Below are 27118 nucleotides of genomic sequence, written 5' to 3'. Positions count from 1 at the left end.
TGGGATATCAGAGATGTGGTGTCACACAGATATAAGGAATGAGAACTGGAATTTGGGGAGTACAATGTGTATAGAAAGGATAGACAGGACAGGAGGGGAGGAGGGGTTATGCTATTAGTTAAAAAACACATTAAATCCAAGGAAGTGAAGCCAGTCGACATTGATGGACAGGGCAGTGTCGAGTCAGTTTGGTGTGACATAAGCATAGGTAAATCAAAATTGAGAGAAGGAGTCTGCTGTAGGCCTAATGACTCTGATGAGTATAATAAGATACTGTACAGGGAAATAGAATGGGCCAGTAAATCAGAGAGTCTTATAATGGGGGATTTTAATTTCCCAGATATTGACTGGAATTTGTGGGTTGGTCACTCGCACACTAGCAAGGCTTTTGTGGATTTATTGGATGATTGTTTTCTACACCAGCATGTTCGGGAGGCAACTAGAGGGAGTAATACTCTTGATCTGATTATCAGTAGTGATTCTTCATACATTAGGAATCTGCAGATAAAGGAACCACTGGGTGGCAGTGATCACAGTGTGCTGAAGTGGGATTTACTCAAGGAGGTAACTACCATCAGAGGTAAAGGGAAGGGTTTTTGCTTTTGTAAAGGCGACTATGATGGTCTGAGACAGTATTTAAATTCTATACAGTGGGACCAGCTGATGATGTTACCAACAGCAAATTCAAAATGGGAAGCATTCAAGGAACTAATCTTGGAAGCTACTGGGCTTTACATACCAACCAAGAAATATTGTTCAAGGTTCAGGCCTAAATGGTTGTCAGATGAACTAATGAGACATATGGCAGAGAAGAAAAATGTATGGGTGACGTGGAAACCTATGATAGATATAAGCTGGTCTGTAATCAAGTCACAAAGGAGATTAGGCAGGCAAAGGCAGATTATGAGAAATCCTTGGCAAAGGATGCAAAGAAAAACAGAAAAGAGTTTTTTACCTATTTAAACTCAAGAAGGAAAGGGATGAATCAGATTGGTCCACTGGATGTTGATGGTTCAACAGTTGAGGATTAAGCTCAGGTGGCTAACAATCTAAACGAGTATTTTGCATCTACATTCACACATGAGGAGTTATTCAGGAAGGGGAATGTCGTAGGTGAAGTAAACATTGGCAGTGAGCTAGATTATTTTCTAATAACTGAGAGGAAAGTGGAGGAGAAATTGTTGAGGATAAACATAAAAAAGGCACCCGGGGTGGATGGGATCTATCCAGTTATATTAAAGGAGGCAGCAAAGGAAGTAAGCAAACCCCTAGCCATAATTATGAGAGCTTCTTTGGACTCAGGGGAGGTACCCATGGACTGGAGATGTGCAAATGTAACCCCAATTCACAAAGGAGGATCAAAGGCTGACACAAGTAATTATAGACCTGTTAGTTTAACTTCGGTTCCAGGAAAATTAATGGAGGCACTGGTTAAAGAAGCACTGCAGGATCATCTGGACAAGAATTCAGTTATAGCTCAGACACAGCATGGTTTTGTTAAGGGCAGGTCTTGTCTGACCAATTTGATTGGATACTATGATGTAGTCACAAAAGAACTGGATGCAGGGAATAACTTTGATATTATATATTTGGATCTTAGAAAGGCTTTTGATACTGTTGCGCATGGAAAACTGCTGCACAAATTGGAGAAGTGTGGCATTGGAGGCAAATTGCTGCTATGGATAAAGGGATGGTTGTGTGGCAGAAAACAGAGAGTGGTAATCAATGGACACTGCTCAACGTAGACTAATGTTATTAGTGGAGTTCCTCAGGGTTCAGTGTTGGGTCCATTGTTGTTTTCTGTATTTATAAATGATATTGATGATGGTGTATCAGGCTTAATGTCCAAGTTTGCAGACGATGCCAAGGTTGGCAGGGTTGTTAAGGACACTACTGATACTATGCTGCTGCAACAGGATCTGGAAAGGTTGAGCAGATGGGCTGAGAGTTGGCAAATGAAGTTTAACATTGACAAATGTAAAGTACTACATATGGGAAACAGTAACCCCAGATCAACGTATCAACTCTGTGGTACTACGCTGACAGTGGTAGAGAATGAAAAGGACCTGGGGGTAATTGTGCAGGCAGATATGAAGTTCTCTGAGCAGTGCAGACGAGCTGCAAAAGTAGCTCATGGTGTCTTGTCAATGATATACAGGAATTTTTCTAGCAGGGACAGGGATGTGATTATTCCCTTGTATAAGGCATTGGTCAGGCCACACCTTGAGTACTGTATACAGGTCTGGAGGCCTCATTTCAAGAAGGATGTAGAGCTGCTGGAACGAGTACAGAGAAGGGCAACAAGATTAGTGAATGGAACAAAGGGTTGCTCTTACGAAGAAAGGCTTAAGTTTTGCAAATTACAGAGCCTGGAGACTAGGCATCGGCGAGGTGATCTGATAGAGGTGTATAAGGCTTTGAATGGCTTGAGCATGCTCAATGCCGATGGGATTCTTCCTCTTGCTGAGAATAATCACCTGAGAGGGCATAAATTCAAATTGAGGAAGGACGGATGTCGGATAGATGTGCGGAAATTTGGCTTTAGCCAGCGGGCAGTTGGTTTGTGGAATAGACTCCCATCGCTTGTTGTTGAAGTTGATAGCCTAAACAAATTTAAGGCTCAGCTGGACAGGTATTTCGAACGAACGGAGGGGTGAAATGGGAGTAGTGGTGTTTTTTTTTTTTTTTTTGGCTGATGCTGAATAAGCTTGCTTTCTTGCATCATATGCTAATGCTAACGTGGGATTTACTTAAAGATGTAACTACCATTAAGGGTAAAGGGAATGGTTTTTGTAAAGGTGACTACAGTGGTCTCAGACAGTTTTTAAATTCTATACAGTGGGATCAACTGATGATGTTACCAATGGTGAATTCTAAATGAGAAGCCTCTAGAGACTTCATCTTGGAGGCTACTACGCTTTTCATACCAATTAAGAAATACTGTTCAATGTTCAGACCTAAGTGGATTTTGGATGAATTAATGAGGCTCGTGGCAGAGAAGAAAAATGCATGGGATGCATATAAATTAGCAGGCGACACAAGCCACGGGAGATATAAGTTAGTCTGTAATCAAGTCACAAAGGAGGTTAGGCAGGTGGAGGCAGATTACAAGAAATCTTTGGCAAACGACACAAAGAAAAACAGCAAACAGGTCTTTACTTATGTAAACTCTAGAACAAAGGGGATGAATCGGATTGGTCCACTTAACATAGATAGTTCGACAGTTGATGATCCTGCTCAAGTAGCTGATAAATTGAATGAGTATTTTGCATCTACATTCACACATGAGGAGTTATTCAAGGAGGCAAATGCCAGAAGTTTATCAAACTCTATCAGGGAGCCAAGTGATTTTGTAATAACTGAGAGCAAAGTGGAGGAGAAATTGTTGAAATTAAACATAAAAAAGGCACCTGGAGCAGATGGAATATAACCAGTTATAATGAAGGAGACAGCAAGGGAAGTAAGCAAACCCTTAGCCATAATTATGAGAGCATCCTTAGAGGCAGGGACTGGAAATGTGCAAATGTATCCATAATTCACAAAGGCATTCAAAGGGTGACACAAATAATTATAGACCTGTTTGTTTAACTACTGTTCTTGTAAAAATAATGGAGTCACTGGTCAAAGAGGTGATACAGGATTACCTAGAGAAGAAAGGAGTAATAGCTCAGACAGCATGGGTTTATTAAGGGGAAGTATTGTCTGACCAATTTGATTGTATACTATTATGTGGCCACAAAGGAAAATAATTTTGATATCACATTCTTGGATTTCAGTAAAGATTTTGATACTGTTGCCCACGGAAGACTGCTGTACAAATTGGAGCAGTATGGTATTAAGGGAAAATTGCTGCAATGGATAAAGGGATGGTTGAATAGGAGATGGCAGAGACTTGTAATAAATTGACCCTGCTCTATTTGGATTAATGTTATTAGCGGAGTTCCCCAGTGTTTGGTGCTGCGTCCATTGTCGTTTTGTGTATTTATCAATGAAGATATATCAAGCTTAATGTCCAAATTTGCAGATAATACAAAGGTTGGCAGGATTGTTAATGACAGTAAAGACAGTATGCTGCTGCAACAGAATCTAGAAAAGTTTGGCGGAAAAGTTAAGTTGAGAAGTGGCAACTGAAGTTTAACATTTACAAAGGCAAAGTACTGCATATATGGGTAGTATTAACCCAAGAGAAACATACCAACTGTGTGGTACTACACTCAGGGATGCGGAGAATGAAAAAGACCTGGGGATAATTGTGTAGTCAGATATGAAGTTCTCTGAGAAGTGCAGACGGGCTGCCAGAGCAGGTTATGGAGTTTTGTCAATGATATATAGGAATTTTTCTAGCAGAGACAAGGAGGTGATTATCCCTTTGTATAAATAAATGGTCAGGCCACACCTTGAGTACTGTATACATGTCTGGAGGCCTCATTTCAGGAAGGATGTAGAGTTGCTAGAACGAGTACAGAGAAGGGCAACAAGATTGGTAAGAGGGACAAAGGGGTGCACTTACGGAGAAAGGCTTAAGTTCTACAAGTTGCAGCATCTGCAGACTAGGCTCTTGCGAGGTGATCTGATCTGATTGAGGTGTATAAGGCCTTGAATGGTTTGAGCAGGCTCAATGCTGATGGGAAACTTCGGCTTGCTCAGATTAAGAACCTGAGGGGCATAGATTCAAATTGAGGAAAGATAGTTGTAGAATAGATATGTGGAAGTTTGTCTTTAGCCAATGGGTAATTGATTTCTGCAACAGACTTCCATTTATTGTTGTGGAAGTTGATAGCTTAAATAAATTCAAGGCTGAACTAGACAAACATTTGGAGTGACTGGATGGGTGAAATGGAAGGTTTTTTTTTTTTTATATGTCATATACTGCTATGGATAAAACAACATTTGAGATTGCTTTCTTGCATCATATGCCTCAACTAATGTTAATGCTAACTTTAGTTACTGTTAAAAGAAAATACATTTAAGCATTTGCACACAAAGGATTTCTTACTATAACATTACCTTTAAAATCAGCACTAACATATACGGTTCCTATTGCAGCAGTGCAACTGAGCGAAATCTGTCAGCAACCTGTTAAAACCAGAAACTGAGAATCACATGAGGCAGTATCCTTGGTCTGTAGTGACACTACAGCAACAATGATCATACTCTCAATAAAGCATTTTGTAAAAATTTTTCTTACTTAAATAAATATCAAATTAACAATAATTAATAAGAAAAAAATTTAAGAATATCATCAAAGTGTCAAACCTTGACTGTTTTTTGCAATTAAAACATCGTGAAATATATAATTTTCCTCCTATCACTAACAAAAGAAAGGATTTTCTAGCAAAGGTTGGTATGGATTTGTGTAGAATATTGCAGAAAGTTGAGAAATAGAAAGCATCTTTTTTAAATACAAAGATTTATACTGTATATACATTTTTTAGCTTAAGCGAAGGTGCTCGCAAGCATTCATTTTAGGATCGGTTGCAAGCAAAATTTATTTTTTAAAGAGCAAATTGGTACTTGCGAACACCAGCTAAAGAGCCCCTGATCTAGACAGGAATATAATTGTACTGCATTAAGAGCATGGATTTGTTACATGACAACCTTGTCTGGCCAATTTGATTGGATACTATAATGCAGGAGCCGCCTCCACAGCCAGGTGGGAAGGAGCAGCAGTGTGTAGCACACGCTTCTTGATTAGACCAGGGTTCGACCCCGTCACCACCAAATACGGAGGATGCGGAAAGGTCAGGGAATGACCACCGCATATCCCGGAGAAACGTGGCCTTAGTTGCTAATGCTCCTAAAAACCAAATAACAAACAAACAAAAAAAAACTATAATGCAGTAACAAAGGAACTGGATGCAAAAAATAGTTTTGATATCGTATACTTCGATTTCAGGAAAGCTTGTAATACATTTGCACATAAGACTGCTGTGCAAATTGGAGCAGTGTGGCATTAAGGGCAATTACTGCTGTGGAAAAAGGAACATTTGAGTGGGAGAAGACAGAGTGGTTATCAGTGGACACTAATCTTCTTGGACCAATGTTATTAGCAGAATCCCTCGGTGCTAGGCTCATTCTTGTTTTCTGTGTTTAGTATTGGGCTTTATGTCTAAGTTTGCTGCCAAGAGATTGGTGAAGGGAACGAAAGGGTGTTTTTACGAAGAAAGGCTTCAGTTCTGCAAATTGCCGTGTCTGGAAACTAGATACCTGTGATGTGATCTGCTTGATGATGTGTTTAAGGCATTAACTTCATTGAGCAAGCTTAGTTCTGATGGCATTTTTCCTCCTGCTCATACTACACACAAGGGGGTATAAATACAAATTGAGTAACAATGGTTGCAGGATCAATGTGCAGAGGTTTGCCTTCAGCCAGTAGATGGTTGATTGTTGGAACAGAATTGTATCTGTTATTGTGAAAGTGGGTAACTTGAATATATTCAAGGAAGAACTAGACAAATTATTGGAGTGGCTGGATAGGTGATGTGGAATTTTTTTTTTTTTTTTTTTTTTTTTTGCTAATGCTTTATAAGTTTGCTTTCTTGCATCATATGCCATTGTTACTACTAATAATATTAATAAATAACTAGGTGACTCTGTCCCCTGCTTGCCAACCCCCGCACATGCTTTTCTACATAAAATGTAGAGGCATGATGGAGTAAGTCAAAGCTTTTCTACATAAGACCACCTGTCGAAATGTACTGTCGATATCTAATCAGGAAATGACCTATCAATTATTTACCTGTGCATTTTTAGTGACGTAATTGCCCCGACCACTTGTGCCATGTGACCCACATCCCTCTTCTCCCATTGGCTACCCAACCACACAGCATTCTTAAGGTCGAATAAATATCACTATGTAATTATTTACCTGCATTTACATAAGCCACTTAGGAAAAAGCCTATTACTTCGGGGAATACTGATTGCATCTGAAAGAGCAGGACTAAAATATTTACAAACTATACAAATATTTAAAATATTTACAAAATACTAAACTGTTTACAAAACTACAAACTATTGGGTTCTTTCATCAGCTGACTTTCATAAGCATTTCATACTGTAATAGGATCAATAGGATAATTTGATGCCAAGCATGGTCATGTATTAGATAGTGAAGCATGTGCACATGGTTGGTAAATGTTATGGAGGCAGTTGTCTCTTAATGCAACGAACATTGGCATGCATCTCATGTACGCACTCTACATTGCCAACAGTAAGTGTCTTATTATGCCCAGTAACCCATTTGTGTTCCTTCCATGTAGCGTTCACCAATCTCATCCATAGGCTTCACTGTCTAATACCTGACCATGCCCGGCATCATTTGCTGTTTCATTGTAACATTTTTTGTATATTAATGTCAGCTGATGAAGGGAACCATTGTCCTGATATAGTAGCGGTATCATTGTAAATAATTTTAGTTTTCTGTAAATATTTGTATACTATTGTATTGCATAATGTTATTTATATAATAATAGCATTATACTAACATTATAATGCACTAATCGAAATCTGATCAGGAAATAACCTATGCAATTATTTACCTGCTCATTTGTAGTGATGTAATTGACCTGCTTCTTCTCCCATTGGCTTGAATAAATATCACTAGGAATCGGGTAGATAATTTTCTCAGAATCCTTAGGAACAAAAAAGAAAGTAATTGAAATTATTGTCATAATCTCTTGGAACTTAAAGCAATGCTTTATTAATTTGCAGTTAAAAGAAAAATGTCCATTTATGAAATGGTCTGGTGCCAATGATATTTGCTTCAAAAGTTTGACCACTTCTTGAATTTATTTAAGCTATCAACTTCCACAATGACAGATGGAAGTTTGTTCTAGCAATCCACTACTCGCTGGCTAAAGGCAAATTTCCGCACATCTATTCGACAACTGTCTTTCCTGAATTTCAGTTTACGCCTGCTCAGGTTTGTAATCTGAGCAAGAGGAAGAATCCCATCAGCATTGATGGGATTCTTCCTGCTCAATCCATTCAAGACCTTGTACACCTCAATCAGATCACCTCGCAGGTGCCTAGTCTCCAGACACTGAAATTTGCAGAACTTAAGCATTTCTTCATAAGAATACTGCTTTCTTCCCCTCACCAGCCTTGATTTCTTCTCAGTACTAGTTCTAGTAACTCTACATCCTCCCTAAAATAAAGCTTCCAGATCTGTATGCAGTACTTGTGGTGTGGCCTGACCATTGCCTTATATGAGGGGATAATCACCTGCTTATCCCTGCTAGCAAAATTCCTGTATATCATTGACAAGACCCCATGGCCTATTCTGGCAGCCTGTCTGCTCTGCTCAGAAAACTTCATGTCTGACTGCACAATTGTCCCCTGGTTTCTTACATTCTCCACTACCCTGAGTGTAACACCATGCAGCTGGTATATTTCTCTGGGGTTGCTGCTACCCATATGCAGTAGTTTACATTTGTCAATGTTAAACTTTAGTTGCCACTTCTCAGCCCATTTCCCCAACCTTTCCATATCCTGTTGCAGTAGCATACTGTCATTAACAACCCTGCAAACCTTTGTATCATCTGCCAACTTTGACATTAAGGCTGATATACCTTCATCAGTGTCATTGATAAATTTACAAAACAATGGGCCCAACACTGAACCCCAAGGGACTCCACTAATAATTTTAGTCTACGAAGAGCAGTGTCCATTGATTGCCACTCTCTGTCTTGTCCCACTCAACCATCATTGTATCTATTGTAGCAACTTACCTTTAATGCCATACTGCTCCAATTTGTACAGTAGTCTTCCACATGCAACAATATCAAAAGCTTTGCTGAAATCCAAGTATATGATATCAAAATTATTTTTTGCATCCAATTCCTTAGCGACCAGTTCCGTAGTATCCTGTCAAATTGGTCAGATAAGGCTTTCCCTTAGCAAACCTATGCTGTGTCTTCTGAATTATTACTGCAGTCTTGTCTAGATGATCCTGCAATGCTTCTTTAACCAGTGAATCCATTATTTTCCCTGGAACAGAAGTCAAACTAACAGGTTTGTAATTGCTTGTGTCACCCTTTGTCCACCTTTGTGAATTGGAGATACATATGCACATTTGCAGTCAGTGGGGACTTCCCCTGAGTCCAAGGATGCTCTCATAATTATGGCTGAAGTTTTCCTTACTTCCTTTAATATAACTGGATAGATCCCATCTGCCTCATGTCCCTTTCTTATGTTTAATTTCAACAATTTCTCTTGCACTTTGCTCTGTTATTCGCTAGAGCAAGAGCGAGATATGTTAGACGCTGCAATAAAAAGGCTGCTTGGATCCGGTTTACTTCGACTATTAATCAAGCAACGCCTACACATGAAATTTGGAAAGCAATCAGAAAAATGAGTGGCAAATATAAAACGATACCTCTACCCATCATGGAATGGAGAGGGCAGAATGTAAATGATCCTGCTGGAATTGCCAATATACTAGGTGAAACCTTTGCAAAAACATCAGCAATAGAAAGTTATACACCGACTTTCAGAAGATTAAAAACAAGTTTAGAGAAACAAAAGTTAAACTTCTCTTCAAAAGGAGATGAACAATACAACTTACCTTTTACCATTCACGAATTACATAGAGCTTTGTCAACATCTAGACGCAGTGCTGTAGGACCAGATAATATTCACTATTCCATGATTCAGAAACTAAGTACCGAATCATTACAGTTACTTCTTCATCTATTCAATAGACTCTTCCTGGAAGATAAATTCCCTAATCAATGGCATCATGCTACGGTCCTTGCCTTCCCTAAACCTGGTAAAGACCCTACAAATCCCACTCATTACAGACCAGTTGCCTTGACCAGTTGCATTTGCAAAATTCTCGAAAAGATGGTGAACCGCCGACTGATCTGGTACCTTGAAAATCTCAATCTCCTACATTCTGCACAATACGGTGTCCAACAAAACAGATCTACAATAGATATACTAGTCAGACTCGAAAATTCCATTCGAAATGCATTCCTCAGATCGGAACACCATGTGTTAGTCTGCTTTGATATCAGTAAGGCCTATGATTCCACGTGGAAGTATGGAATACTCCGTGAACTGCATCGCCATGGACTTCGGGGTCACCTCCCGATTTTCATACAGAATTTCTTATGCAAGCGTACATTCCAGGTTCGATTCAAAACCTCACTGTCCCAAGTATTTTCCCAAGAAGAAGGAGTTCCTCAAGGCTCTGTACTCAGTGCTTCACTTTTTATAATTGCAATAAACACCATTGCCGGACAAATTCCAAACACTATTGATAAAGCACTGTTTGTAGACGACCTGAGTATTTGGTGTCATGCAAAAAACATGAATACTATTGAGAGACAGTTGCAAGGGGCAATAAATAAGATCTGTTCATGGGCTCAGACTAATGGATTTCAACTTTGTCCGGAAAAAACATTTTGCATCCATTTTTGCCGCCAACGCAAACTCCATCCCAATCCAGAGCTAGAACTGAATCGCCAACCAATAGCAGTTCATCCGAGCATATGGTTCTTAGGAATCACTTTAGACCAGAAACTCACTTTTGTTGAGCATATCAAAAGACTAAGAAACTCATGTCAACAAAAACTAAATATCATCCGGGTTCTCTCTGCAACTAATTGGGGAGCTGATCGCCTTACTTTGTTACGGCTATATAGAGCATTAATAAGATCAAAACTTGACTACGGAGCACCAGTCTATAGTTCAGCAAGACCTAGTGCCCTTCGCTGGCTTGACCCTATCCATCATAGTGAAATACGCGTTGCATTAGGAGCATATCGCACATCACCAATACATAGCTTATATGCTGAAGCACACGAACCTCCTCTCTCGATCAGGCGACAACAACTGATACTACGTTACGCCTATAAAATTAGATCTATGCCAGAACACTCAAATTGGCAGATACTTTTCTCATCACAGCACACCAGGTTATACCAAAACTGCCCTAATGCTAATCGTCCTTTGGGTATGAGAATAAAACGCCTCTTAGAAGAACTAAATCTAACCTTAGACAATGTGGCACATAGCCTCCCATCCTCTCTTGCTCCTTGGAATATCATTCCGCCCTCATGTGATTTACATCTGCATGAATGGAATAAATCTACATTGCATAGAGAAAACTTCTTGCAGCTATACCATGCAGTAGTGAACCAGTTTCCTAGCTTTTCCATAGTACATACTGATGGATCAAAGAATGATGTCCACGTTGGAATCGCCGCAGTTTTCCCAAACATCACATTAGCTTATCAGTTATCACCTGAGTTCAGTATATTTTCCGCAGAACTAATAGCAATTCAGGTTGCACTGAATCATATCGAGTCTTCCGATATTAACAACAGCATAATTTTCACAGATTCCTTAAGTGCCCTTCAAGCACTAAAAAACACAATGAACATCACCCACCCAGTCGTGAAAAGAATAGTCAGCTCTCTGCATACCTTATCAGTACTTGGGAAAAACATACACTTCTGTTGGGTCCCAGGACATATGGCAATTCCTGGAAATGAACTAGCGGACAATGCTGCCAAATTAGCTCACCTTCCACCCGAGAACAAGTGGAAAGTGCTTCATCAAGACTGTCGACCAATAATCCAGGAAAAATGCACGTGCCAATGGCAGTTATTATGGGAAAATCAGCCAAACAATAAACTTCGAAGTATCAAGCCAAACCTTGAGCGATGGCCTTCCAGCTTCAGTTCAATCCGACACTAGGAGGTAATATTGGCTCATCTGCGAATAGGACATACAGATGTAATTCATGGTTATCTTTTAAGAGGAGAGATACCCCCTCAATGTCATCACTGTAATACAATGCTCACAGTGAAACACATTCTGGTTGAATGCACAAAATATACAAGAGAACGCCAGAATCTTTACACTTCAGCCACGGCCCCGGGTGCCAAGCGTTTCCGTGGCCAAGCGATTCTCGTGTGATTGAAAAGCGTTTTTCTCTAAGCGACTAGGTTCTCTTTTGTTTTCTCCCTTGATTATTAAACTTTTTCGTTAAGTAGCCCTTTTTCTTAAAAGCACTAAGAAGAGAGCCCAGAAGAAGGAAAGAACCTTTTTCTTTAATTAAATTAGTCTTACTAATTGTACTAACCTATACGCTTGGCCACAAGCGGCACTGCTCCTGCCTCCCCGTGGCGGGGCCGGTAATCTGGGTGGTAAAAATATACCCCCAGGGCCAAAAGGAGCTAACATGGATACGAGTAATTATCCACCTTTAGAGCCATCAAGCTCAAGGTCAGAAATTCCTGACAACGACCGTGACACCAACCAGCCCAAAAGGCTTAGAAGGGAACCTGAATGCCATGATGAATTACCAAATTTCTTGGCGATTCATTCCTTATCCTCCCAACCTGTAGGCAAATTGTCACCATTTTTGATTCAAAAATATTTGGAATCAATTACTGGATCACCAAAAATGGTGAAAAAACTACAGTCCGGAGATCTCCTCATTGAAACTGCCACCGCTAAACATTCTGAGCGGCTCTTAAACACAACATCATTTTGTGGGCTCACAGTATCAATAACTCCACACAGAACCTTAAATTCATCAAAGGGTGTAATCAGTGAGTGGGACCTAATCACAGTCTCCGAAGAAGAGCTATTTCAAGAACTAAGTAGTCAAAAAGTTACAAATGTGAAACGGATTATGACTAAAAAGATGGAAATCTCACTCCAACGAGATCCATCATTTTAACATTCAGTACGCCAGACTTACCATCCTCAATTAAAGCTGGCTATTTGAATTGTCGTATAAGACCATTTATCCCGAATCCCGTTCGCTGCTTCAAATGCCAGAAATACGGGCATTCGCAGCAGGCATGTAGAGGTGAGGCCATATGTCCCATCTGCGGTTCTAAAGATCACACTCAAGCGGATTGCTCTGTCAAAACCCCTGTTTATCCAAATTGCAAAGAAAGCCACCCAGCTTTTTCCAAAACATGTGAGCTGTGGATTACAGGAAAGAAAATTCAAAAGTACAAAATAGAAAATAAAGTTACGTTTCCTGAGGCACGTAGACAAATTATGTTGACCCTGCCTAGTAGTCGTTCCTATGCAGCTCGCACTTGGAACTTCGTTTCTACCGCAGCTCAAACAGATGTATCAATTCCACCTAACACCTCTCTAGCGAGCTGGCTCAAATCTATGCTTTCAACCTCAAAGAAAGATAATCCTCCAAAAAGAACTAGCGAAGCCACAAACACTCCAATCAGCATTCCTACTCATACCCCATTAGTCCCAGTTTTAAAAGAACAATTAAAATCTGAATCAGTCTCTAAAAAAACGGAATCTCCCTCCAAAAGCATGGATGTAGATGAGCTGCTAGACAATGAGGAACCTATTCTAGAACTCCATGCAGATGACACCATGGATACTGGACGCCCCACATTCTCAAAAAAGGACCGGAAAAAATGTCCCACGTACAGAAAACAGTCAGATGAATCACCCTCAGGCAAACATAAATAATGAACAATATCATACAATGGAATTGCAGAGGACTAAGCACTCATTCTGATGACTTAAGAGATTTAATAGCTCAATTTAATCCCATAGGTGTATGCTTACAGGAAACATTCTTGTTACCCCAAGTTTTGCCAAAATTTTCAGGTTATACCATTTACAGACGAGATAGGACCTCGGCACACTCTCAGTTCAAAAACTGAGAGTATGGTAGGTGCTGCGGCAGTTTTTCCTTTATGTACAATTTCAGCCACACTACCGCTTGCTTGCAGTGTCTTCACATCTGAATTATATGCCATTAAGTTAGCGCTTAGTAAGATAATTGAGCTTTCCATCTCATATGCCATAATTTACACAGATTCTCTTAGTGCTGTCTCTGCCATAAGGAAGAATTCCTCCATTTCTCACTCTACATTGAAACAGATTCATTCCCAGCTATTCGCTTGCAGTGTGTCCAATCAGTCAATCAATTTTTGCTGGATCCCTGGCCATTCAGGCATTCCGGGAAATGAAAGTGCCGACTTTGCCGCTAAACATTCTCAACCCGCTCTCTCGCAACATCCTCAGGTTCCTTTCTCTGATTTTAAATCTGTCATACGCAAAGCCTGCTATAATAAATGGTCACAGACCTGGAAAAGTGACCCTAACAATAAACTTTACCAGATAAAAGAAGATCCAAAGCTGTGGCTGTCTGGCTTCCGAAGAAACAGACGAGAGGAAGTGGTACTGGCAAGACTCAGAATTGGACACACTCACCATACACATCTCTTTCTATTATTCGGTGAAAGCCCACCACAGTGCCCATCCTGTCAGATGCAGCTTACAGTCCGTCATTTCCTGGTTGATTGTCCCTTACATTCAACCATCCAGTCAAACACTTTTCAGTCTCTCTCTAAATTGAATATATCACCTGATTTATCTCGCATCTTAGGAAATGAAGCAAATATTGAAGAACTTTTATTATATATAAAACATATTGGTTTGTACAGAAGCATATAATGTAATCTCTCTAACAATATGCTTTTTGTCAATTAACGATGAAGAGACACAATTTGGCCTTAGTAGCCCTTGTGTCGTTAAACCAAACAACAACAACACTTCAGCCACAACAAAAGATCCTACACTTACCTCACTTTTAAACAATGAAACAAATGTCTCAAGCATTTATAACTTTCTCAAGATAATTAAAGTATATCACCTCCTTTAATTAGAAAAGAAAAAAAAAAAACTTTCTGGTCCCTTCTTTCCATTTTCTCTATTTGAGAAGAAATTACATGCATAGTTACCATATGCATGGCGCACTATGGCCATAGTTGCCGATGCGCCCAATAAATTCCGAAACAAACAAACAAACAAGCTCTGTTATTACAAAATCATTTAACTTCCTGTTATAGTTTGATAAACATCTGGCCCTCCCCTCTCCTCCTTGAATAACTCCTCATGTGTGAATGTAGATGCAAAATACTTATTTAGTTTCATATACAGTCAAACCATTGATATTAAGTGGATGAATCTTATTCATGCTCTTTCTTTTAGAGTTTATATAAGTAAAGATGTCTTTGCTGTTTTTCTTTGCATCCTTTGCCATGCATTTTCTTCTCTTTTCTTCTCTGCCACTAGTCTCGTTAGTTCATATGACATCCATTTGTGACTTAACCAAGAACACTATTTCTTAGTTGGAACAAAAAGCCTGGTAACTTCCATGATTACCTCAGGGGCTCACATTTGGTGAGTATGGGCTTGGCACACTCGGAGTCCTGAGCTAGATATCATCATTCTTCTCTTTCTCGGTGATTCCTTTCTACTTCTCTCTCTCTCTCTCTCAGGGTAACTCGGAAATTTTTTTTTTTTTTTTGGCCGGTACAGTATAAGCCTCGGGCTTCCTTGCATCATATGGCTAATAATATTAATAATAATAATTACTTATTTGAAGGCTTTCCATTTAGAATTTGCTTTTGGTAACATCATCAGTTGGTTCCACCATATATAATTTAAATAATCTCTGAGACCACTGTAGTTGCCTTTAGAAAGTAAAACCCTTCCCTTTACCCCTGATGGTAGTTACAGTTTTAAGTAAATTCCTCATCAGTACACTGTGGTCACTGCCATCTAGTGGTTCCTTTATCTATAAATTCCTAATACACTTGGTCGTCGACTTACGACCAATGCAACGTACGACCACAAAAAAATTAATAATAAATCATAGTTACATGTATCACAAAAATAGTAAAAAATCCATTATTTAAACAATATAACAATTGGTTAATTTTAAACTAAACTAATTATAACATTAGGTATGTCATAGTATACTGCAAAAATTCAAAATGAATGTTTATGCAATCTTCAGAATCAGTCACGTTGGAATAATTAATTATAAGTACCTCCCTAATTGGCACGCCCTACCCCCACTCCCCTAAAACATGCTATTTAAGTTAAAAATAAATTTTATATGTACAGTATTGCCTGGTGATATTTGTAGGCTATAAATTTTTTATGCGATAAACTGACGCGGAGGTAAACTGCTAGCAATTAATTGCTGGCGGTGAATTGTGAGCGATAAACTTTCCTAGACTCCTCTCTCACATACACTCAGTCGCTTTCAAGCATCTGTTGCATGTGGTTTATTAATTCAAATTCTACTGACCCATAAAATGTTTAGTAAAAGGAAAATGCCTTCATCTACATATACACCAGCTAAGAAGTCAAGGAAAACTATTGATTTAGAGCGTAAAATGAAAGTTATCCAGCAGTATGAAGGCGGAAAGAAAGTGAATACGATAGCAAATGACTTGAAGTTATCACATTCCACGGTATCGACGATACTTAAGGACAAAGAAAGAATTTGGGAAGCTGTGAAAGGTTCTGCACCTATTAAATCTACAATTTTAACGAAACAACGACAGGGACCCATCCATGAAATGGAGAAATTGTTGTTTATATAGATGGAAGATTTAATACAAAAAAATACACCCATGAGCCTTCACACAGTGCAAGCGAAGGCTAGAAATTTGTTTCAGAGTTTAAAATCACGTGCCAGAGACAATTACGCACAAGATTTTCAGGCTAGTACTGGGTGGTTTAAGCGTTTTAAAAAAAGATTTGCTTTGCATAATGTACATGTCACAGGAGAAGCAGGAAGTGCAGATGAAGATGGAGCCAAAAAATTTGTTGATAGTTTCGACTTTAATCAAAGAAGAAGATCATCTACCGGAACAAATATTCAACGTAGATGAAACTGACTTGCAATGGAAATGCATGCCTAATCATACGTACATACACCAAGAAGCAAAAAGGATGCCAGGATTCATAGCTTTTAAGGATCGGTTAACTTTGTTGCTTGGTGGGAATGTCGCAGGTTTTAAGCTGAAGCCTTTTCTCATTTATCATTCAGAAAACCCTCATGCATTTAAGCACATCAACAAGCACACACACTGCCCATTTACTACCATTCAAACCCTAAAGCTTGGATGACTCAAGCACTGTTCGAAGACTGGTTCATGAACTGCTTCATTCCCAAGCTCATGAATATTGTGCGCAGAGAGGTATCCCTTTCAAGATTTTATTGGTTATGGACAATGCCCCTGGCCACCCCCCCTCATCTGGATGACCTTCATCATGATGTTAGAGTGGTTTTTATGCCACCTGACACAACCGCTCTTATTCAACCTGTGGATCAGGGTGCTATTTCAGCATTCAAGGCTCACTATCTCAGAATGACATTCACACAAGCCATCGAAGTGATAGATTCTGGTGCTGAATTATCTTTGCGAGACTTTTGGAAGCAGTACAACATTCTTCAGTGTGTCAAGAATATTTCGACCGCTTGGGAATGTGTAACAAAGAATTGTATATTGAGAATTTGGAAAAAGTGTCTAAAATGTTATGCAAATACTACATTTGAAGGATCTGAAAAAGGAGAGGAGCTGGAAGTGATTACAGAAAAAATAGTTAAACTTGCAAAAAATCTTAAATTAGAATGTGAAATAGAAGACGTAGAGGAGTTGCTAGATTGTGAGACAAAAGAACTTTCGGATGAAGAGTTGATTGAATTGGAAGCAGAGAGTGGCACAAGAAAAAGCGAGGGAGGAAGAAGAGGAGCCAGAAATGAAATTCACTGCAAAGGGTTTATCAGATTCTTTTTTTGCAACTGAATAAAGCTCTTGCCAGTTTCGAAGCAATGGACCCTAATGTCGAACGATTTACAAAGGTTGAACGTATCATTCAAGATGCTGTGCGTTGTTATCGTGAGATATATGAAGAAAAAAAGAAGCAAACTGTTCAAACAAAGCTCAGCATGTTCCTCATCAAGAAAACATCTATCTCAACCCAAGAACGTGACCCTGATGATCCACAATCCAGCACAAGCAAAGATTAAAAATTGATTTTGTAAATTTCATTTGTATTAATTTTTACATTAATTTTAGATTGTATTTTTGTGTTTACAGTACATTATGTACAGTATTATTTTTCACATTATGTACAATATAATTATAGATTGTAGTTTTGTATTTTTATAAACAGTATGAATAATAAACCCATTAAAATGTAGAGAACGTTTGAATTTAACCTCCTAGAGAGAGAGAGAGAGAGAGAGAGAGAGAGAGAGAGAGCGCCTAGGCGTAGAAACGAAGGTATGTACAGTATCGCTAAGTAAAAGATAAAAACATTACTGTATTTAAAATGAAAAATAAAAGATGATAAAAATTTAAGAGATTATAAAAATAAATTATAAAGATGATAAAAAGATTAGAAAGGTTAAAAAATACTGTTAATAAATATATGGCCAGCATACGACCAGATCGACTTATGACCTGTCAGAACAGAAGTCGGTTGTAAGTCGACGACCAACTGTACATGAATGATCACTGCTGATAATCAGATCAAGAGTGTTACTCCCTCTGGTTGCCTCTCTAACATGCTGCTGTAGAAAACAATCGTCCAATGAATCCACAGAAGCCTTGCTTGTGTGCAAGTAACCAACCCACAAGTTCCAGTCAATATCTGGGAAGTTAAAATCTCCCATTATAAGACACTGATTTACTGGCCCACTCTATATCTCTGTATAATTGTTCATTGTACTGATCAGGGTCATTAGCCCTATAACTAACTTCCACCCTCATTTATTGCTTTCGCAGTGCTTGTCACACCACACCGACTCAACATTTCTCTGTCCATCTATGTCGATGGGATGCACTTCCTTAGATTTTATCTGTTTCCCAACTAACAGCATAACCCCTCTTCCCTTCCTATCCCATCAATCCTTTCTGTACATATTGTACTCCCTAAGTTCCAATTCAGAGACGTGGTGTCACAGATATAAATCTGTGTGACACCACATCTTTGATATCCCAACAATACCCGCCTTTGATGTCTTGACCAGCACTTCAAATTCATCAAATTTATTTACTATAAATGAATGAAGCTGCTAAGCAACATACCACACTTCATTGTCTCATTAATACACTCACAAAAAACCTGTTTAAAAAGTGAATTGCCAATTGACTCTTTATGCATAGATGGTAGACTGTGCAGGCACAGATGCAATTAATTTTTTTTATGTCGGTGAACATGTAGTGTGGTGTTATTTTCATGGCATGACCTCTCATATTACTTGCGAAAATGACTTGCCAGGGAATCTCATAATTTACTGTCCAATTTTTGCGAAAGATTTAATAAAAATAGCAAATTCTCACACTGACTAGGTTGTCATTTGGTATAAGCACTTTTTATAATTAACTTATTGTTCTTGTACTGTATATAAATGACTCTAATAATACTTTGATTTGTGTTCTTTATAGACTCCAGAAGATTCATCTATGTGTGATATTGAGATGTTTTCTCCAGAAAGCACATCTTCTTGTCATGTACCATGTTCTGGAGATTGTGTCATTTCAGATTGGTCAGAGTGGTCTCCATGCACTGCTTTGTGTACTGATAGACATGGAAGTGGTGAACAGTATAGAAATCGTACTATACTTGCTCCACCTGGACCTGGTAATATTTTATTTAATATTTTATTTTATTAATATTTTATTTATAGTATTTTGTAATAATTTGTAGTTATCTTTTAAAGAAAATAATTCGTGACGTAAACAGCTCTCTTGTGAAGTTAGCATTAGCAAAGGCACATGACGCAAGATAGCAAGTGATATATAGCATCAGCTAAAAAAAAAAAAAAAAATTAAAACACGCACACACACACCCTTCTCATTTCACCCATCCACTGACTCCATATGTTTTTCTAGTTTTGATTTGAAACTATTTAAGCTATCAACTTCTACAGTGACAGATGGAAGTTTGTTCCAGCAATCAATCACATGCTGGCTAAATGCAAACTTCCGTACATCTGTCCTACAACTGTCTTTCCTCAATTTCAATTTATGCCCTCTCAGGTGATTATGCTGAGAAAGAGGAAGAATCCCATCAGCATTGAGCATGCTGAAACCATTCAAGGCTTTATACACATCTATCAGATCACCTTGCAAGTGGCTAGTCGCCAGACACTGTAATTTGCAAAATCTAAGCCTTTCTTTGTGAGTGCAACCCTTTGTTCCATTCACTATTCTTTTTGCCCTTCTCTGTACTCCAGCTCTACATCCTTAAAATGAGGACTTCAGACCTGTATACAGTACTCAAGGTGTGCCTGACCATTGCCTTATCCAATAATGGTCACCTCCTTATACCTGCAAGAAAAATTCCTTATATCATTGAAAAGACACCATAAACTACTCTTGCAGACCATCTTCACTGCTCAGAAAACTTCATATCTGCCTGCACAATTACCCCCAGGTCCTTTTCATTCTCTACAACTGTCAGTGTAGTATCTGGCCATTAAGCCTGATATAAAATCATCAATATCATTAATAAATACAGAAAACAACATTGAACCCTGGGGGACTCCACTAATAACATTAGTCCACAAAGAGCAGTGTCCATTGATTACCAATCTCTGTCTTCTCCCTCTCAACCATCCCTTTATCCATAGCAGCAATTTGCCTCCAGTGCCACACTGCTCCAATTCCAATTTGTGCAGTAGTCTTCCATGTGCAACAGTATCAATAGTGTCAGTTATTAAAAGATTATCTAGCTTACTGCCAGAGTTTAATACATATCTGGCATTCCCCTCCCTGAATAACTCCTCATGTGTGAATACAGATGCAAAATATTCGTTTAGTTTGCAGCTAGCAAACTAAACGAATATTTTGCGTCAAGAAACAAAAAACATAAAAGTAAAAAAAAAAAACTCTGTTTTTCATTGCATCCTTTGCCAAAGATGTCTCGTAATCTGCCTTTGCCTGCGTAACCTCCTTTGTGACTTAGTTGCAGACCAGCTTATATCTATCATAGGCTTCCGTGTCACCTGTTAATTTGTATGTATTACATGCATTTTTCTTCTTTGCTACATGTCTAATTAGTTCATCTGACATCCATTTAGGCCTAAATTTTGAACAATAGTTCTTAGTTGGTATGAAAAGTCTAGTAGCTTCCAAGATTAATTCATTGAATGCTTCCCATTTTCAATTTGCTGTAGGTAACATCATCAGTTGGTCCCACCGTATAGAATTAAATACTGTCTCAGACCACAGTAGTCACCTTTACGAAAGCAAAAACCTGTCCCTTTACCCCTGATGGTAGTTGCCTCTTTGAGTAAATCCCACTTCAGCATACTGTAATCACTGCCGCCTAGTGATTCTTTTATCTGCAGATTCTTAATGCATGAAAAATCACTACTGATAATCAGATCAAGAGTATTAGTCCCTCTAGTTGCCTATCGAACATGCTACTGTAGAAAACAATCATCCAATAAATCCACAAAAGCCTTGCTAGTGTGTGAGTGACCAACCCACAAATTACAGTCAATATCTGGGAAATTAAATTCCTCCATTAGAAGACACTGTGATTTACTGGCCCACTATTTCTCTGTAAAGTTGTTTATTATATTCATCAGAGTCATTAGGCCTAGAACACACTCCTACTCTTAATTTTGATCTCCCAATGCTTATGTTACACCAAACTAACTCGACAGTGCACTGTCCAGCGATGTCGACTGGCTTCACTTCTTTGGATTTTGTGTTTCTTAACTAATAGCATAACCCTTCCTCTCTTCCTATCCTGTCTATCCTTTCTGTATGCATTGTACTCCCCAAATTCCAGTTCTGCATTCCTTATATCTGTGTGACACCACATCTCTGATATCTCAACAATATCTGCCTTTCATGTTTTGACCAACAGCTAAAGTTCATCAAATTTATTTACCAAACTCCTAGCATTAGTGTACCCACAAGTATACATGCGCCTGTTCCTATTCTTAGCTATCCTAAAACAGCCCATGTGTTTACTTGTTCTCCAATGACTCCCAGCAGTCTCTGGAATCCCCTTCATCTTGTTTTCCAGGCTGCTGCTCATTTCAATAGAAGCAATGCAAGAATCACTTCCACCTCTGCCAGCAAGCAGCTACTGTTAATCTATTATTCTGTGTATCCCCACAAGCTAGCAGTTTTTCAACCCACCTAACTGTGCCTCGATAGCATCAGCAAATATTTTTGCACCCTTTCTATTTAAGTGTATCCCATCCCTGTTAACAAGCACAGACCAGGCTGAGAAAAATTCTACCACTTGAGCCTTGCACACTCTCTCCAGGGCCGAATTGATCGACAAGGCTCTCATCATATACTCCCTCCTATCGTGTCTGGCCAGAATTGTAGACACTTTCAAATTCAAGCCTAATCATACCTTTTTCCAACATTTACCTGTACTCATTAAGTAATTCAGCCGGTCTCTTGCTCTTAATATCATTATTGCCAACGTGTACAACAATATCACCTTTTGTGCCCTTAAAAGATGATATCTGCTCTACAACATCATCAACCATTGCCCCTGGTAGACATACTCTGGTCCTATTCCACCTATCCTTTTTTGCAGATTATGTTCCCTGTTTTCCTGACAATGGAGCACCGACAACTAGTTCCTTTGTTGTCCAGCACATTCTACCTTGGGGGTTGCCGCTCTGTTGCGTGATGTTCAAGTGCAAGCTCTGGTTTTGATGTGGGCAGCTGAGATCTTGATGGGCCCCCTCAGTTTAAATCCTTCGTGGGGTTCATCCTGTTTTTCAAGCTCTCATATAGGCCCATAACAATGCAGAAACGGCGCCTGATTTCCTTACATTTCACACAACAGCAATCCTTGGCAATAACATATCCCGTTCCTGATAGCTACACAAACATCAAACAAGCAGTGCATTTCAAAAGGCTATGATTCGGTGGACAACCACCCTCCTCAGTTCTCCTCTGAACCACAGCACTTGCATTAGTTTGAGCCTTTTGCTTTGCTGCTCTGGTCTGATTCATGATTTCTATTCAATTTCAAATAAAATTCCAATACGAAAATAACATAAACTTATATCTCAATGCAGTTATAACACTATATATATGTATTTCATTATCGAATATTACCTCCGAGTTACATTATGTGACTTTCTTATCTCCTGTCACATTATATGCATTAATTTATAATGTTACATTTGTAAAAACTAGGTGTTATATGTATTTAGTTAAAGTACAATTTAATTGACAATGAAATTAAATGAGGTTAGTAAATTTTACTGATTAATTGATACTACTATACTAACTATCTAGTTTGAGGTATACATTGTAATTTATAACAATGGTGGCAGTTATGAACAGTAAATCTATGGACACTAGATATTAACTACTTTCAAAATCGCGCTATCGAAATTCAAAATAAACCATGGAGCTTGAGTAGATCTATAGGCTACTTATAGAAAATAATTTAATATAACAATTAAGTCAATGAAGCGGCTAAATATAATTAAAAACTTAGTGTTCGCAGCAGCTGCAAAACGTGTCCAACATGTGGATTAGATACCCTTAATGATACTAAGTAATCACCTTCAAAATCTCTAAGTTCAAATTAAACTAATTATCGTTACTAGGAATATCATTTTGCACAAAAGCACTTCTATAAAATAAATTAATATGCCAATTTAAATCAATAAAAAAGCAAAAATTTAGCATTAGCATTAGTAGAGGCATACGTTAGTAGATGCAAGAAAGCAAGCTTATGCAGCATCAGCCAAAAAAAAACCCCTTCCATTTTATTCCTCCATTCGTTCCAAATGCCTGTCCAGCTCAGCCTTAAATTTTATTTAAGCTATTAGCTTCCGCAACAAAAGATGGAAGCCTGTTCCACCAATCAACTACCCTCTGGCTAAAGGCAAATTTCCGCACATCTATTCTACAACTATCTTTCCTCAATTTGAACTGTGCTCCCTCAGGTTCTTAGTCTGAGCAAGACGAAAAATCCCATCAGCATTCAGATTGCTCAACTCATTGAAGGCCTTATACACCTCGCAGGTGCCTACTCTCCAGGCACTGCAATTTGCAGAACTTAAGCCTTTGTTGGTAAGAGCACCCCCTTTGAAAGCTAAAATCCCCTATTATAAGACATTCTGTTTTACCTGCCCACTCTATTTCTCTGCACAACTGCTCATTATACTCATCAGATTCATTTGGCCTATAACACACATTCCTTTCCTAGTGCTTATTCACACCAAACAGACTCAACACTGCATTGTGCACCAACATCAATTGGATGCCCTTCCTTAGATTTTATGTGTTTCTTAACTGACAGCATAATCCCCTCTCCTCCCTTCCTTTCCTGTCTATCCTTTATGTACACTTTGTACTCCCCAAATTCCAATTCTGCACTGCTTATATTTGTGTGACACCACATCTCTGATATCCAGACAATATCTGCCTTTGATGTCTTGACTAGCACTTCAAGCTCATCAAATTTATTAACTATACTCCTAGCATTGGTGTACATGCAAATATACATGCACCTGTTTCTACTCTTAGTTATCCTAACACAGCCCATGTATTTGTTCCACTATGACTTCCAACAGTCCTTGAAATATCCATTGCCTTACTTTCCATGCTGTTGCCCATTCTAATAGAAGCAGTGCTAGAATCATTTTTGCCTCTTCCTGCGGCCACTGTTAACCTTTTAGTCTGTGTATCCTTCCCCCCCCCAAGCTAGCAGCTTTCCGACCTACCTAACGCTGCCTCGATAGCATCAGCAAATACTCTTGCTTCCTTTCTATTTAAGTGTACTCCATCCCTGTAGAAGCAGTCTCTCTTTTCAACAAGCACAGACCACCAAGCTGAAAAAAATAATTCTATCCTTTTAGCCTTGCACAATCTCTCCAGGGCCGAATTGATCGACAAGGCTCTCATTATATACTCCCTCCTACTGTGTCTGGGCAGAATTGCAGACACTTTCACATTAGTCCACTTTCACATTCAACCCTAACTCATGACTTTTTTGCAACGTTGACCTCTACTTGTTGAGTAAATCTGTAGATCTCTTACTCTGCAGATTTACTGAACCAGGGGTGACAGTTGATGACGTTGTACAACAGTATCACCTTTTGTGCACTTAAAAGTTGATATCTGCTGCTCTGCAGTGTCATACCCTGGTCCTGTTCTACCTATCCTTCCAGCATAGTATATTTCCCGTCTCCCTTACAGTAGAGTCAACCAACAATAACTAGTTCCTGTGGGACCAGTGCATTCTGCCGTGGAGATTGCCTCTGTGTTGACTGATACACAGGAGTGAGCTCTGCCATTGAGCTGGGCCCCTCATATTAATTTCTTCAAGGACATTTATCCTACACCTCAAGCTCTCATAGACGCCCATCAGAACACTGAGTTGGCACCTAATTTCTTGACAGTCTAGGCATCTAGCATACAAAGACATCTAGCACACAAAGATATCCTCCTTGGCTAGATCATGGCCTGTTTTAGCAAGTTCAGCAAACATTTTACATTTCGCACATTTTTTGACACTGATGTATTGGAGAATCTCCCCTCCCCCTTAGTTTCTCCCCCAAGTCAGCACTCTCGCTTGTCTGTGATCTTTGCTTCACAGCTCTAGTCTCGTTCATGATTTCCGTTTAAATACAATTTAATTAACAATGAAATTTAATAAGATTAACAAATATTTTCGATTAATTGATAATACTATACTAAGCTAACAGATTCCTAATACAGTGCTTCATATTACGTTATCTAGTTTTACGCTATACCTTACACTATCAGGCCGAGATATATATGTTATGCTATTTCTTATCGATTACAATATGGTGGCTAGTTCAACAATATCGACACCAACACCTGGAATCATAACTTCCAAAAATCACTAGTGAAATTTAAAATAAGAAGCTAGCGAACACTACTAAACCTATTTAATATCTTTGTAAAACACAATATAGTATGTTAATTAATGAAGAATATGGTAAAACTATCAAAAATACTTATCCCTTTACAGCAGCCAAAAATCCACCTACTGTGTTTATTTAATGAAAAAACTTTCGAGCCTACAGGCCAGTAAAGCTCCTGGTGTTGATGGCACCCTTTAATCTTATGGGAGGTGGCAAGTGAGTGCATTGAACCATTGAGGCTAATTATGAGAGCATTACTGGATTCGGCAGTGATTCCGTTTGATTGGTGGGCGCCTCCATAGCCAGGTGGGCAGGAGCAGCAGTGCATAGCACATGCTTCTTGAATAGACCAGGGTTCGAGCCCGTGACCACCAAATATGGAGGATGCGGAAAGGTCAGGGAACGACCACCACATATCCCCGGAGCAATATGGCCTTATTTGCTAATGCTCCTAAAAACCAAATAACAATAAAATACAAGACTGTTGGATTGGAAAAGTGCCAATGTATCTCCAATATGTAAGGGTGGTTCTAAGAGTGAAGTGGGAAATTACAGGCTGGTCAGCCTAGCTTCAGTAGTAGGGAAAATTATGGAGACTATGATCAAAGGTGGAATTTTTGATCACTTAGATAGAAATGGAATTCTGAAGGATAATCAGCATGGTTTTGTAAAGGGAAAATCATGTTTAACTAATCTGGTTAGCTATTTTGACAGGGTCACTCAAGAGCTGGACTTAGGGAATAATTTTGATGATGTTTATTTGGATTTCAGCAAGGCATTTTGACTCAGTCCCACATGAGGAGTTACTCTATGAGCTGGAACAGGTTGGAATCACAGGGGAAATCCTTAGATTGATAGCTGGATGGCTTCAGGGCAGGAGGCAGAGGGTTATGATAAATGGTTATTCCTCAGATTGGATTGATGTAAGAAGTGGGGTTCCCCAAAGATCAGTATTAACACCACTGTTGTTTTTGATTTTCATAAATGACATCGATGAAGGGGGGAAAAAAAAAATAAATATTTTTACATGTTCTTCCATATTTTTAAACCTTTCAGTTAATGAGAAAATTGTTGTGTCCATAATTTGAAAGAAAAAAATTAATTTTGAAATTTTGTTGAACATCTTGAATAGCGTCATTTCTACTTTCATAATCAAAATGACGTTTTCTGTCTTTTCCTTATAATGCTTACTTCCAGAAATGAAGCTTCAATGCCATTGATAGCAGCCATATTATTAGTCGAATTGAGGGGAACGGTTCCTTCCTGATTGTATCCCCCAACCCAACAATGAAGTTTAGTGGAGGCAGTGTCATGGTATGGGGGCACCTTTCATGGTTTGGCTTGGGCCCATTAGTTGTTATCGACAAAACCGTCAATGCTGTGCAATACCAGGACGTCTTGGAGAATTATGCACTTCC

At 38.9% G+C, this 27118-nt stretch overlaps 1 protein-coding gene across 1 annotated transcript in view; it reads left to right on the top strand.

Annotated features, from left to right (window-relative positions):
• The window catches only part of LOC150080530 (thrombospondin type-1 domain-containing protein 7A-like), a 1074234-nt gene that overhangs the window by 375953 nt on the left and 671163 nt on the right, over positions 1-27118 (top strand). Inside the window, exon 10 of the mRNA XM_090380722.1 lies at positions 19258-19453. Within this exon, the coding sequence (XP_090236848.1) occupies positions 19258-19453 (196 nt within the window). The remainder of the gene's footprint in view (positions 1-19257; positions 19454-27118) is intronic.

This window comes from Mastigoproctus giganteus, chromosome 9 (genome assembly GCF_048544385.1).
Source record: "Mastigoproctus giganteus isolate SK-2022 chromosome 9, ASM4854438v1, whole genome shotgun sequence".
Classification (NCBI taxonomy): Eukaryota; Metazoa; Arthropoda; class Arachnida; order Uropygi; family Thelyphonidae; genus Mastigoproctus; species Mastigoproctus giganteus.
This window is presented reverse-complemented; position numbering and strand designations above follow the sequence as displayed.